This window comes from Pseudophryne corroboree, chromosome 3 (genome assembly GCF_028390025.1).
Source record: "Pseudophryne corroboree isolate aPseCor3 chromosome 3, aPseCor3.hap2, whole genome shotgun sequence".
Taxonomy (NCBI): Eukaryota; Metazoa; Chordata; class Amphibia; order Anura; family Myobatrachidae; genus Pseudophryne; species Pseudophryne corroboree.
Window position 1 is genome coordinate 592585895 of NC_086446.1, and position 15293 is coordinate 592601187.

The following is a 15293-nucleotide window of genomic DNA, read 5'->3' on the forward strand; positions in this document are numbered from 1 at the left end:
ACTCAGAACTATAGGGTAGAAAATGTTAAAACATAACTTTTATTGATAATAATAATAAACCATAGTTGCCCATCCAAAGATCCATAGGAAAATAAAGAGTTTTGAAGATTGTTAAAATGTTCTGGTCTCTTTATTTCAAAGAATATTTGGAAAGGTTGTAGACACTGAGTTGTCATACCCCCATTTCCCCTGACCAGTACAGAATTTCTGTATTAATGGAACCGAGGGGTAGTAAGTCAAGATATTATAGGCATATCCAATTATGATCACTCAGTTTGAGCTACATAGTGAACAGTGGTCACCAAATAATAATCACACACCTGAATTAAAGACAAAATACCGTATTTACGGATAAAATTGAGGCACTGAACTGCAAATAAGCATGGGATAACTGGATATGATAGTAAGGAGTTGTTGATAGAATTAGTGGTGATACTGCTGTTGGTGTCTCTTCTCACATAGAGAGGGAAATTAATTCCTGCTCTACAACACCAGGTATTCCCAGGTAGTCTCCTCTCCTGGTACTAACCCAGCCCAACGTTGTTTAGCTTCCAAGATCAGACGAGATCGGGCGCTGGCAGCGTGGTATGGTAGTAGAGGATTATGTGATCTGTACACCAATGAGAGTGCACCTATATAAGAAATTATGAAAGTAAAGAATAATAGGAATAAATTATAGTAAAGAAGAGGTGAATAAGTAAAGTGGGTGAAAATATGTGGATCTGCTTTCCACGTTAGGCACGGTTCTACAGTACTCCCCAAAGTAGCACTGTGCTCCGTGGATCATGGATGAGAGTCCACGAAAACCTGTGTGGCAGAGTGGTTGCCAAAAATAGATAGAACAGCCTGGCTGTGATTTCTGATGGCATGAGAAAATCACAGAGATGCTACAGACCATATAGAACACCAGTGTCCTACCCCTATTGGGGTTTGGGCTATGAAACTGTATCTAGCGACGTTTTTTTCACGCAGAAAAGATATTGTTCAGGAAAAGGACCCTGAATTGCCATGCATAGATACAGAATATTATTTTTGAGCAGCAGCATTCATCCTGTAAACATATTCTCTTATTAACAGGAAGATAATGCATAAATCACAATAAGTTGATGCAGAATGTAGTTATGGGCAGTGGTGTTAAACTTGTGAATCAGCACTGCAGCAAACAAAATTGTTTATACATATTTCTCTGCATATCCTATGTGAGCCCAAATCTGGTCAAAAATATGAATGCACAACTAATGCCTCTGTTGCACCGGATCCGGAAGTGTACAAGCCCATAGGGGTGAAACGCGTTTTCCACAGGGGGGTCCGTTCTCTAAACACTCTCATGGCACCATCTCTTCTCACCTGACGAAATTCTGACCTGTCTATCTGGTTTGAGGATCCGTAAGCCCTATCTATTGTGTGGATGCGTCCCACAAATAGCCACATTACAGCTATAGATATATTTAATTATCTCTGCATTTTTTGCATATCAAAGTGATTTATTCTGTGTGGATTTTTGCTCTCTGATATGGGCTGGTATTATATCCTCAATTGAAACCAGGATATCATCTTGCAGATTAGCATCTCTATGATTTCTATTACTTTATGTTTCTCAGTGTCAGGACTATATACAATCTGTATATATGTTAATCTATGTGCAACAGAGGCATTAGTTGTGCATTCATATTTTTGACCAGATTTGGGCTCACATAGGATATGCAGAGAAATATGTATAAACAATTTTGTTTGCTGCAGTGCTGATTCACAAGTTTAATACCACTGCTCATAACTACATTCTGCATCAACTTATTGTGATTTATGCATTATCTTCCTGTTAATAAGAGAATATGTTTACAGGATGAATGCTGCTGCTCAAAAATAATATTCTGCATCTATGCATGGCAATTCAGGGTCCTTTTCCTGAACAATATCTTTTCTGCGTGAAAAAAACGTTGCTAGATACAGTTTCATAGCCCAAACCCCAATAGGGGTAGGACACTGGTGTTCTATATGGTCTGTAGCATCTCAGTGATTTTCTCATACCATCAGAAATCACAGGCAGGCTGTTCTATCTATTTTTGGCAACCACTCTACCACACAGGTTTTCGTGGACTCTCATCCATGATCCACGGAGCACAGTGTTACTTTGGGGAGTACTGTAGAACCGTGCCTAACGTGGAAAGCAGATCCACATATTTTCACCAACTTTAACTTATTCACCTCTTCTTTCCTATAATTTATTCCTATTATTCTTTACTTTCATAATTTCTTATATAGGTGCACTCTCATTGGTGTACAGATCACATAATCCTCTACTACCATACCACGCTGCCAGCGCCCGATCTCGTCTGATCTTGGAAGCTAAACAACGTTGGGCTGGGTTAGTACCAGGAGAGGAGACTACCTGGGAATACCTGGTGTTGTAGAGCAGGAATGAATTTCCCTCTCTATGTGAGAAGAGACACCAACAGCAGTATCACCACTAATTCTATCAACCACTCCTTACTATCCTATCCAGTTATCCCATGCTTATTTGCAGTTCAGTGCCTCAATTTTGTCCGTAAATACGGTATTTTGTCTTTAATTCAGGTGTGTGATTATTATTTGGTGACCACTGTTCACTATGTAGCTCAAACTGAGTGATCATAATTGGATATTCCTATAATATCTTGACTTACTACCACTCGGTTCCATTAATACAGAAATTCTGTACTGGTCAGGGGAAATGGGGGTATGACAACTCAGTGTCTACAACCTTTCCAAATATTCTTTGAAATAAAAAAGACCAGAACATTTTAACAATCTTCAAAATTCTTTATTTTCCTATGGATCTTTGGATGGGCAACTATGGTTTATTATTATCATCAATAAAAGTTATGTTTTAACATTTTCTACCATATAATACTGAAAATCTATTTTCTTTAGTACAAGAGTGCGCCCACACAAGAGCTTTCTTTCTCTCCCATAGCTAGTCTGTGTACTTTCTGGCTCTGGGCTCACCACAAACTAGGACAGCATACAATAGGAGAAAATTGTTTATATTCCTCTCCTACCCCTTTATTAGGGTAATTTATTGTCCAATTTTGGTTCCTTTCATTAATATCAATATTATCATACCCTATGTGACCTGTGCCTGATCGCCCTGTGTTTTGTTGTTAACTCAGAACTAGCAAGGCCTTTATATTTGATTTTCTAAAATTCAATTAAAACAGGCACAATACCAAAGGACTGGCATATAGCAGAGGTAATCCCAATATTTAAAAAGGGTAGCAAAACTCATCCTGGTAACTATAGGCCGGTTAGTTTGACATCAATTGTGGGGAAAATATTGTAAGAATATTAAAGGATAGCATACAGGAGTACTTGGATAGCTCCAATGTTATTAATAGGAACCAGCATGGTTTCATGAGGGACAGGTCATGCCAAACTAACGCAAGTGAGCGGCAATCTTGACCAGGGTAACGCTGTAGATGTGGTATATTTAGGTTTTGCAAAAGCCTTCGACACAGTGCCTCACAAGAGGCTGATTTTCAAACAAAGAGAGCTCGGCCTAGGAAACATCATTTGTACTTGGGTAAGTAACTGGCTAGATAACAGGGAGTTGTGATTAATGGGATGTTCTCCAACTGGGCCACTGTATTTAGTGGAATACCGCAAGAGTCAGTACTCGGGACACTACTGTTCAATATATTTATTAATGACCTAGGAATAGGCAAAGAAAGCACGGTATCAACTTTTGCAGATGATACCAAACTATGTAGGGTAATTAACTCAGTCAAGGATACATAGTCCATACAGAAGACGACCTACAAATTTTATAAAGGGGTTGAGGCACTGGAATACGGGGAAAGGCTTGCCAAGTTAAATATGTTTGCACTTGAATAAAGGCGTCTAAGAGGAGACATTAATAATATATGTATATATATATATATATATATGTGGACATATATATATGGACAATACATGGAGCTATCAGGAGATTTGTTTATTAAGAGATCTCTACAAAGGACACGCGGACACCCTCTAAGGTTAGAGGAGGGAAAATGTCATACCCAAAGAAGGAAGGAGTTCTTCATAGTAAGGCCAGTAAAGATCAGGAATTCTTTAACAAAGAAGGTCGTAATGGTGGACTCAGTCATTAAATTTAAGAATGGGTTGGATAAATTTCTAATTGAAATAAATATCCAAGGATATGGCATTTAAAAAGATTTTATTGCATAACTACGGGTATATCTGGTTTTACAGAATAGTATAGGATTTAAATAAAGGTTGAACTTGATGGACAACTTGTCTTTTTTCAACCATATTAACTAAGTTACTATTTTACTATGTTAACAATGGTGACTGGGACATACTGTACTTCTCTAACATCTAATTTATGGCTAGCTTGGCAGGACAGAGCCCTCAAATTTGGAATATTTCAGATATGTAATATTCAGGAGACTAGAGCCTCACTGGGAAACTGTGACACCACTGAAGCTTGATGTATGAATAATGGTCATGCCTATGACATACTTTAATGAGATCACTGATTCTTATTAACTTGTTAGGTTGCATTCACATGAAACATAGAATTATGTGGCAAGAAACAATTAAGTTCATATAGCTGCCCTTATTTGTGTTATTTTGAGAGACTTGTATATATTTTTGTGTGTTTCATGTTTTTAATGCTTTCTAAGCATTTGTATGAACTAACTGTAAGATTGCGTCTATGGGTTTGGTCCCCTGACTAATTCAGAGAGATTCCCCACACAAGTAATCTAGAATGTACAGTATTACTCCTGGCTGAGGCACTAGGATCAGACATTAAGAAATCACCTCACTTTTCCCTAACATCTCCAGAATTTGCTCTTTTAATTATCTAATTCAGGCCTGTCCAACCTGCGGCCCTCCAGCTGTTGAGAAACTACACATCTCAGCCGCAGGTTGGACATGCCTGATCTGATTCTTCTTTTTGTCCTATTGTCAATACAGTATATTGTTCATATACACAAACAAAATTCTCATTAGTATTAAGTTACCTGAACACTCCAATCAAGACTTGCATTTATCATTCTTACAAAGCACAACTCTGCAAAGTTCTTCCTAAACAGGTTATAACTGAGAATGTCTAAGTCATGACTATCATTCTACCATAGCTCAGTAATAGATACAAGATCTAAAGCATCAGTTGAAATGGTTAAAATCCATTGAGCGAGCTTATTTATTTACTTATTAACCTGGAGCATTGTATGCAAAGAATTGTAAACCGTAAACGTTTCCTCAACCTGTTACTGTCAGCAATTCACTTTTCATCACCTTGGAAGGAGCAGGTGGGATTTATCATTTGTTTAGACCATTCACTTTAATTTAAGAAACAACAAATGAAATGTCTGCAGTACTCACTAAGAACCACTGGTCCTCTGCTACTAGGTTGCAAATAGTTTCTTTGAACCTTTCAAACTCCACAAATAACAAATTCCAACCTTTCCTCCTATTATCTATTGTGATGCATCTTTTCTTCCTCCGCATTATGAACAGGCTAGCTTTCAGAGAAAGACACTGAGGATGCAGACTAGATGGGCCAAGTGGTTCTTATCTGCCGTCAAATTCTATGATGCTGCCTGCCGAAGCTGTTTTTCTAACAAACAGTTCCCTGCACTGTCTCAGTATTGCTAGCAGAAGCATAAATAGTAATGACAGGTACACCAAGATCTATCACTCCACCTTGAATCACTGATTTAAACAATCTTTACCTTGCACCCCCTATCCCTCTGAGTAGTAGCTACAGACATGCACCTGACCTCTGTATTTTCTACATGATATCCACCACTTACTATAATTAAATCTACTTTAACAAGTATAATCACATGAATCATTACATTCAACTGAATCTTTATGGGAAACAACATTACTCCCAGAACAATTAACGTCCTGTTTAATGAGCAAAGGCTTCAACAAAACAAAAACATTTAGACAGCTGGAAGTGCTAACCTAGAGGCCACAGGATTGACAAATTCCACAACCTTGAATGGAATCCTGAGATTAGAAAGTCTAACTTTATCATCAGGAACCAATCTGAGAACCAAGTGGCTTTGTAGTGTAGAGACATTTTTTATAAGTTCTCACTGACTTGTGGTCACATATCAGAGGATCATCTGCTGGCACTTTTGAAGAAGAGATGGTTGACAAACTAGGGAGATGAGGATTACAACCATCCATATCAAATAAAAGGAGACATGGAACTTAATTTGTGAGAAATGTTATGAGCAAATTCTGCTTAGGTCAACAGATCATTGGTCAGCGATAATATACATCAGAAACCTCTCTAGTTCTTCATTCATTCTGCTTAGATGCCCATTAGATTGGTGTTAAACTGTCCAGAAATTAGAACATTAACAAAATTCTTTCTCTACACTCACCAGAATTTGGCCACAATCTGACCCATCAGTGAGAAACAAAAAACAGAAAATGTCCTTAATGAATAGCGAAGCCAATGTAGCTTCAGAATTAAGGCTTTAGCAACTTTAGCAAAATGAAGTGAGCAGCTTTGGAACACGAGAAGTTTGGTAATAAAGTATATCAAAGATACTGTACGTCCAGTGTTTGTCTGATATCAGAGATAATAGGAGAGGCCCAAAAGGAGGTTGTCATTTGCAGAAGAGAATCTACATGAAATGGGATTACGTTTCCTTGAGGGAGGTCTGTCTGTGAAAGGACACTGATTTAAATGAAAGGACAAGAAATGCTTTAATATGGGAGCACAGGTAAAAGCTTCCATAACGGATAAACATGTAATGATGGGGGTCTTTCAGAGTTGAGCTATGATCATCTTCCCTGACATGCGGGGGGACGCCCAGCACAGGGCTAGTCCGCCCCGCATGTCAGTGCCGCCCCCCCACACAAATACAAAAGCATCGCACAGCGGCGATGCTTTTGTATTTCAGGAGTAGCTCCCGGCCAGCGCAGCTCCTGCGGCTAGCCGGGAGTTGTTTGTCGCTGCCGCTGGCCACAGTGGCTGCGTGTGGCGTCGTGCAGCCGCTGCGACCCACCCCCCGTTCGATCCGGCCACGCCTGCGTTGGCTGGACCGCGCCTATGAAACGGCGGCCAAGCGCAGCCATTTCGCCCCCTCCCGGCCATTAACCGCCTCTGCCTGTCAATCAGGCAGAGGCAATCGCAGCCCTGCCACGGCCTTATGCCGTATGGCATGCGCCAGCTCACTACGGCACCGGCGCATGCGCAGTAGAGACCCTTTCGCTCGGCTGTGAAAAGCAGCAGCAAGCGAACGGGTCAGAATGACCCCCGATGTCCAAAGAACTAGGGATATTGTTGGAAAAACCCCTAGAAAGAACTTGACCAAGAACCCTCTTTGCTTGTGTGGATCCGTTTGAAGACTGAATAAAGAAATGATGCAGAAAATGTTGGGACAGTTCTAAAAGATAAATTTTCAAGCTGCAGTAATGCTGTTGTTAGAAATTCCTTACAAGGGGGGTAATTCCAAGTTGACCGCAGCAGGAAATTTTTTAGCAGTTGGGCAAAACCATGGCCCTCATTCCGAGTTGTTCGCTCGGTAAAAATCTTCGCATCGCAGCGATTTTCCGCTTAATGCGCAATGTTCGCACTGCGACTGCGCCAAGTAAATTTGCTATGTACTTAGTAATTTTACTCACGGCTTTTTCATCGTTCTGGCGATCGTAATGTGATTGACAGGAAATGGGTGTTACTGGGCGGAAACAGGCCGTTTTATGGGCGTGTGGCAAAAAACGCTACCGTTTCCGGAAAAAACGCAGGAGTGGCCGGAGAAACGGAGGAGTGTCTGGGCGAACGCTGGGTGTGTTTGTGACGTCAAACCAGGAACGACAAGCACTGAACTGATCGCAGATGCCGAGTAAGTCTGAAGCTACTCAGAAACTGCTACGAGGTGTGTAATCGCAATATTGCGAATACATCGTTCGCATTTTTAAGATGCTAAGATTCACTCCCAGTAGGCGGCGGCTTAGCGTGAGCAACTCTGCTAAAATCGCTTTGCGAGCGAACAACTCGGAATGAGGGCCCATGTGCAGTGCAGGGGGGGCAGATTTAACATGTGCAGAGAGAGTTAGATTTGGGTGGGGTGTGTTCAATCTGCAATCTAAATTGCAGTGTAAAAATAAAGCAGCCAGTATTTATCCTGCACAGAAACAAAATAACCCACCCGAATCTAACGCTCTCTGCACATGTTATATCTGCCTCCCCTGCAGTGCACATGGTTTTGCACAATTGCTAAAAAATTTCCTGCTGCGATCAACTTGGAATTACCCCCAATGTTCTATGTGACTCTCAATGTCCTGTGAATAAAAAAAATTGAATATCATTTAAATATATAATGAAAAGGAAAACTCTGGGAGGGATCGGATGCATTAAATTATCAAAAAGGAATGAAGATTTGCTTGTAATGGCCCACCCCTGGTGTCCCCTCTTTTAATGTGACTAAGAGTATAAGCGCCACTAGGACGCTAGCTTTCAGAGAAAGACACTGAGGATCCAAGACCCACTAGTTGGGTCTTGGATCGAAATAGAGGATACAGAGATCTGCAAGGAGGCTCAAGTTCAATTGAACAATCTCACTCTCTATGGGGGAGATAGCTCCTTATCGTTTTTTGATACTAAAGATGTCAGCGTAAGATGCATTCTGTGCAGACAGAAGACATTTGGATTTCAGAGAAAGCAGACAGGTGTGAGGAGTAACTCTTTGGAGGTACTGATAACAGCAACTGGCCCACAGGATATGTCCTAGGCAGATTGCCGATTAAGAATTAAGATTCAGCCGAGCAAGACCCAGAACAACCGATACAGTATCTTTGGGAATCATTAGAAGAGATTTTCTTGTTTATCTATCAGCCCTTTCTATAAGATGCTGCAGCAGATCCCAGGTGATGAAAACTGAGTGGAATCCATGCTCAGAGTATACTAGGGTGTGAAGTTAGTGGACTTCCCGTTGCCAAAGAGGCTAGCACTGGCAAAATAAAGGTGTGGATCCAGTATATGACAGTGTCATAACCACTACATCATTCATATGCTCAGTGTAAATACTAAATAATATCCCATTTACACAAATAACTCAGGTCCACTCTGGGTCTTGAACACAGGTATCAAGTGGCTTCAAACCCCATTTTCACTACTAGCTGGACCTGGCTTAATGATGACGCTTCCCTTTGCCGGCGCTTGGAGATGACTTCATCTCCAAGCGCTGTTAAACCGGCTCTCCATAGGCTTGTAACAGGACCCAGGTCACCCGTTTACATTGCCCCATTGTTTTTCCGGGACCCTTTTACATCAAGCCATGACCCAGGTTATTGCAGCGGTATAATAATAATAATAATAATTTTATTTATCAAGTGCTCTTTCTCCAATAGTACTCAAAGTGCTTAACAGATAGAATGAACGTAATACAGTACAGAAACAATAAAGTACACAAAAGCTTTTCATAAAATACAGAAAGCATGGAGGTACTAAAGGGAACTGTGTGGGGAAGTGAGTTCCAAAGAGTCAGAGCTGCATAGCTAAAAGCTCGACCCCCAGATTAATTACAGGAGATTCTAGGTACTGCTAAAAGTCCTTCATCTACAGATTGCAGTAATCAAGCGTATTACTATAACTCACAGAACTGCATATAGCTTGGACAATCCTTAGAGATAAATGTAGCACCTTACACAATCCTCAGTTATTGCACTGCAGTAACCCATACATGGTCACATGAATATTATATCATACTAAAATTGATTGTTACCACTGTAAAGTATATGGGCAATAGGAGCTATTTAAGTATTCTGTCATTTAGGTTTTACCACAGAACACTGTTTTACTAGCAAATTCTGTATTTCATTTTGTCTTGGCTGAACATGGCAACACGACTTGACCCATAATGAATATTTACAGGAAAAAAAATGCGTGTCAGTGCCGTAACTAGACAATTTGGTGCCCTGTGCCAGAAAGAGAATTGGTGTCCCCTCTCCCCCCATATATAAAATAGTGACAGTGTAAGCCGAAGGCATGCCTCAAAAATTAAGTAGCGTGGTTTTATACAAGTACCCCTTACAGCACAGTAGAGCCCCTTATACACAATACACCATAGTAGAGCCCCTTATACACGTTACACCACAGTAGAGCCCTTTATACAAGTTACACCACAGTAGTACCCCTTATACACGTTACGCCACAGTAGAGGCCATTATACATGTTATGCCACAGAAAAGCCCCTTATATGCATTATGGCAAATAGAGCCCCTACACATTATGCCAGGTAGAGCCCCTATACCTATACCCCATTCCTACTCATCATCATTGCTCTCCCCCTTCCACCCACAGGGTGTACAGAGAGAGGTAGAGAGAGTGTGTGTGTGTGTGTTCACCCATCGGCGCTAACTTAAATTACGTCTGTGTGCTCAGCGTTATCAGCCGGCTCTGATACCCGGAAGTCCCTCTTCAACACTTCAGAAGACCAGGAGGGGGGGGGTGAGCATGAAGTATACACTCTGCCTACCCAGCGCTGCCAGCAGACATTACTGCAGCTTTTACCTCATACAAAGGCAGCCAATCAGTGCAAATGCAGGTGGTGTAAATAGTCTGATGGGGAAAGTCAAAATCTTGGAGGCGGGAGTGGGAGGAAGCAATCAGTTGGCAGGAGAGGCAGCATTCATTTGTCAAGAGGCCGTGCAAGGGAGATATGGTCAGAGATGTAAATAGGAGTGATGGGTGAGGGCTTTGTGAGTATGAGAAGCTTGAATTGGGTTCTAAAGGTAATATCACTAGATTATTTTACTACAGTAATTAAGTTTTCTGGTAGAGATGATGCAACATGTATCCAAAGTAGATGTCTGCTGTCTACTTGGCATGCACGCTCTACATAAATCCCTGAGCGTCAGATGATCAAACTATGCTCAGTAGGTTTGAAATGCTTTTTGCCCAGTATAATTCAAGTATGGTGATGCTAGCCCAATGATGCTGAGGTCAAGGTGGGCATGTATAAGACCAAGGTGGGCATGTCTACAGCATATGCTTCCCCGTGAACAGGATAATATTTTATTGTATACAAAAAAAAGAACACAAAAGTGGACTATTCCCATTAATCCTAATTTACTATTAGCAGTCTGAACTGCCTAGTGGTATTATCTGTTTTTCTATGTACAACTCAGAGTAACATACACCTAGCTCAATACACCATGCGGTGTGAGACGCCTGGTGCGAGTGAGCTGTGCCAAGCTGTGTAGCGTCTTTTTTGTATATATCCCAAGGCTTGTATGCAGATATTCATTATTTGCAGATCTAGGGGTCTATTTACTAAACCTTGGATGGCGATAAAGCAGAGCCGGCCTTAACCAATGTGATGCCCTAAGCAAGATTTTGGCTAGTGCCCCCTAGCACCACCGCTAGTTCTGCCTCTGACAGTGCACCCCTTTCCCAGCATCATCACCCATAGCAGTCTTTATTTTGTGTTTCCTACCCCCTATATTTTAAATAAGAACAGTCGACGCACAGCCCAAAAAGGGGTGTGTTTTTGCTGGCAAGGGGCATGGCCACACAATAGAACCCCTAATTCAAATTACGCCAAACAGTACTACAACTTTATTCACATTTTATCATGTGATAGTGTCCCTAATTCACATTATATCACACAGTAGTACCACTATACCTTATATGCATTACACAGTAGTGCCCCTTATTCACATTACACCACACCGAATTGCTCTTCATTCACATTAGACCACACAGTAGTGCCCTTTTTATACATTACGCCATACAGTAGAGCACCTTATACACATAATGCCACACATTAGTAATGTATTTATACACATAATACCACACAGTTATGCCCCTTACACATATGACACACATTATTAATGTCCTTATAAATATAATGCGCCTTACACATTATGACAACCTTTATTAATGCCCTTATACACATAATGTCCTTTACACATATGCTGCACTTTATTAATGCCCTTATACACATAATGACACACATAATGTCCCTTACACATATGACGCATATTATTAATGCCCTTATACACATAATGACACACATAGGGCCCTTTACACATTTGCTGCTCATTATTAATGCATTTGTACACATGACACACATAATGCCCCTTACACATAATCCGAACACTACTGCACAACCAACCCACTCACACACAACACTCACACAGCCGCTAACACTGTGAACTCTGCCTCTACTTGGATACAGATGTGTCCTCATAAATCTTGTCTCAATGCTAACGTCGGGTGACTTTTCTTGATGAAAATGCATCTTATTTGCATTGCTATGTGGCTAGGATGCACAAGCAGCTTCTGCTGAGTAAAATGATATGCAGCATGCCTATATACTGTGTGAGACTGTGGCTGTATCTGCATATGAAATGCTACACACAGAATATAGGCATGCTGCATATCATTTTAATCAGCAGAAGCTGCTGATGCCCCTAGGCATACCAAATGCCCTAGGCATTTGCCTAGTTTACCTATGCCTAGGGCCGGCTCTGCGATAAAGTAACGACCAATCAACTCCTAACTCCCATGTCACAGGCTGGTACTTTATCTCCGTCCACATTATCTTCATCCAAGGCTTAGTAAATAGACCCCATAATTACATATTACCAAATCTCCTATCATTTGCATAATTGTGTCAATTGCGATGAGATGTTGCTGTATCCATACTGTAAAGAAACTTAGGGCTCCATGTACTAAGACTCCACTTAAAGCCGCTCCTGCTTCGTCTGTTATCGTTATGTACTAAAAAGCCGGACCGAGTAGAGTTAACGCTTATAAAGAAGCACTATAATCCTATCCTATAAATGCACTATAATCCAGGATGCTATGAGCACTAGAAGGCAGAAGCCAGGGAAAAGCATTTAGTACATATAAAAAAGCTATGTACAACCTATTTCATTTATTCCCCTTATCTCCCCTTAGTACATGAACCCCCTTTAGGGTGTTGTGGAAATGGAGATATGTGTGGGAGGGCCCCATGTTAACTGCCCTGTTGTTCATCCAGCTCTGGTAGAGGTGACTGAGACGTAAATGGATAGTGACCTGAACTGTAGCTAACTTTGGTTGACACACTTTGCAATTTACGGTCTTTATATTTTTATACTGTTTCTACAGTACCTCAGCCACTCCTACCTGCTAATTGCTAATGGCTTTGTAGCTATGTCCCACTAATCCTGTCCACAATACAAGTGATTAGTATACAATCTCAGAGAACTCAATGCTACTGACACGACATAGCACCAAAGCTGTATGGGGTTAGCAGAGACGTTCCTGTTTTCGTTTACAACAAGGACTGCAGAAATAAAATACTTTCCGATACGTTTAAATGAGTGCTATATATATTACCTTCATCTCCCGGCTGATTGTCCTCCCAACTCTTGATGTAGTCATCCTATTGAGAAGAGAAGAATATAAATTACAAAATTTAGCATTAACAAAATAATGATGACACACTTTATGTTTGTCGAGACTCATTGCTTTAGCCTGGACGGTAAAATATCATTTGTCTCCGAAAAAGTCAAATTTTTAAATGTTCACACAGGTCTGTGGTCGCCCTTGCTGCCACTGCCTTAAGCACCACACTCCTAACCCTCCAGGGAAAGAAGTGGGAGAGTGCAGAGCAGCAACTTGTCAGACTGGGATGTGGCCACATATTGCAGCACCACACCCACAATGCATCATTGACAAGAAGCGCAGCAGCTTCCAGCTTCACATTATCGGCCTCTGAATGAGTTTCACTATGGGGGAGATGCATCAAACCTTGGAGATAGAATCAAAAGTAATAAAGTACAAATCAGCCTGTAAAATGGCAGTTAGGAGTTGAGTGGTTGGTACTTAGGGGTCTACTTACTAAGCCTTGGGGAGAAATAAAGTGGAGAGAGCTAAAATATCAGTCAAACAGCTCCTAACTGCCATGTTATAGACTGTGTCCAAGGCTTAATAAGTACCAACCACTCTGAAGTACCACAACTGCTTCATGAATAAACCTCTGTGTTTGAAAAATGACAGGAGCTGGTTGGTACTTTATCTCTCTCCACTGTATCTCTTTCCAAGATTTAGTAAATAGGCCCCTTTATCTCACCCTACTTGATCTCTCTGTAAGGATTGATACAACCCCCCAAGTCTCTTATGCAGTGTTTAGCCACACCATAAGCCATGGTGTTTTGGCAGGTAAAGTCATAGCACAGACTTGGGGCCTAATTCAGATCTGATCGCAGAAGCAAATTTGTTAGCTAATGGGCAAAACCATGTGCAGTGCAGTGCAGGGGGGGCGGCAGATATAACATGTGCAGAGATAGTTAGATTTGGGTGGGGTGTGTTCAAACTGAAATCTAAATTGCAGTGTAAAAATAAAGCAGCCAGTATTTACTCTGCACAGAAACAATATAACCCACCCAAATCTAACTCTCTGCAAATGTTGTATCTGCCACACCTGCAGTGCACATGGTTTTGCCCGTTAGCTAATAAATTTGCTGCTGCAATCAGGTCTGAATTAGGCCCTTTGCCTACATTCATAAATGCAGGAGATGAACCAGAAACCTGTAACCAATCCCATGTTGAATATGTTCGTTTTACCACCAAGCATTTCTGTTTTGCCAATGCTTGTTTGTCAATGTGTAGTCAATCTGAGCTTCTAATCATTAAAAACACCACATAGTACAGTAGAAATAAAAAGGTTTAGGTAGCCTGCGCTAAATACACTCCTTATATGTATACAGTTTATTACGGGTGTATTTAAACAACCCGTATTGTTAGGATATAATATATACCTTCCAATATCATATGGTTTTAATCTATTTTCACCAAAAACTCGAACTAAGTGGATACCATATATAAACTTTTAGATCCGCATCACACTTTCCAGCTAATGGGGCATTTCACCTTTAAATGTACCGCTGATAAAATATAACAAAATCATGAGCCAAATTTACAAACAGAATCCTTCAGCTTGATTCCCCTCTGTGGCTTGCCCCGTGGGCGGACACTTACTTTAGTGTTCTCACCCGCAGTCACAGAAAGGTATCTTTTCCACGGAGCTCACTATATAAGAAGTATGGTTTAAAAGGCAAGCCGAACTTACATTTCACTCCAGTCTCGCGTACTCCAAAAGGTATCTTTAGGACTCGGTTCCTCTTATGAAGTAAACGGAACCATATGGATCTAAAGATAAGAGTTTTTATTGTAACATTAAAATACAATTAAAAGTCCAGGTGCACCTTCCAAGACACTATCAAGATGGTACGGAGAGCACACTTAACCCGGTTCTCGTGCAAGCTGCAGTCCACGATCGGTGCCGGGG

General features: G+C 40.9%; 1 protein-coding gene and 2 pseudogenes across 1 annotated transcript in view; 1 reads left to right on the forward strand and 2 right to left on the reverse strand.

Annotated features, from left to right (window-relative positions):
• Nucleotides 1-15293, reverse strand: part of SPOCK2 (SPARC (osteonectin), cwcv and kazal like domains proteoglycan 2) — a 288351-nt gene that overhangs the window by 23463 nt on the left and 249595 nt on the right. The window contains exon 2 of the mRNA XM_063961459.1: nt 13340-13385. Within this exon, the coding sequence (XP_063817529.1) occupies nt 13340-13385 (46 nt within the window). The remainder of the gene's footprint in view (nt 1-13339; nt 13386-15293) is intronic.
• Nucleotides 481-599, reverse strand: LOC134889558 (5S ribosomal RNA; annotated as a pseudogene).
• LOC134889559 (5S ribosomal RNA) lies at nt 2296-2414 on the forward strand (annotated as a pseudogene).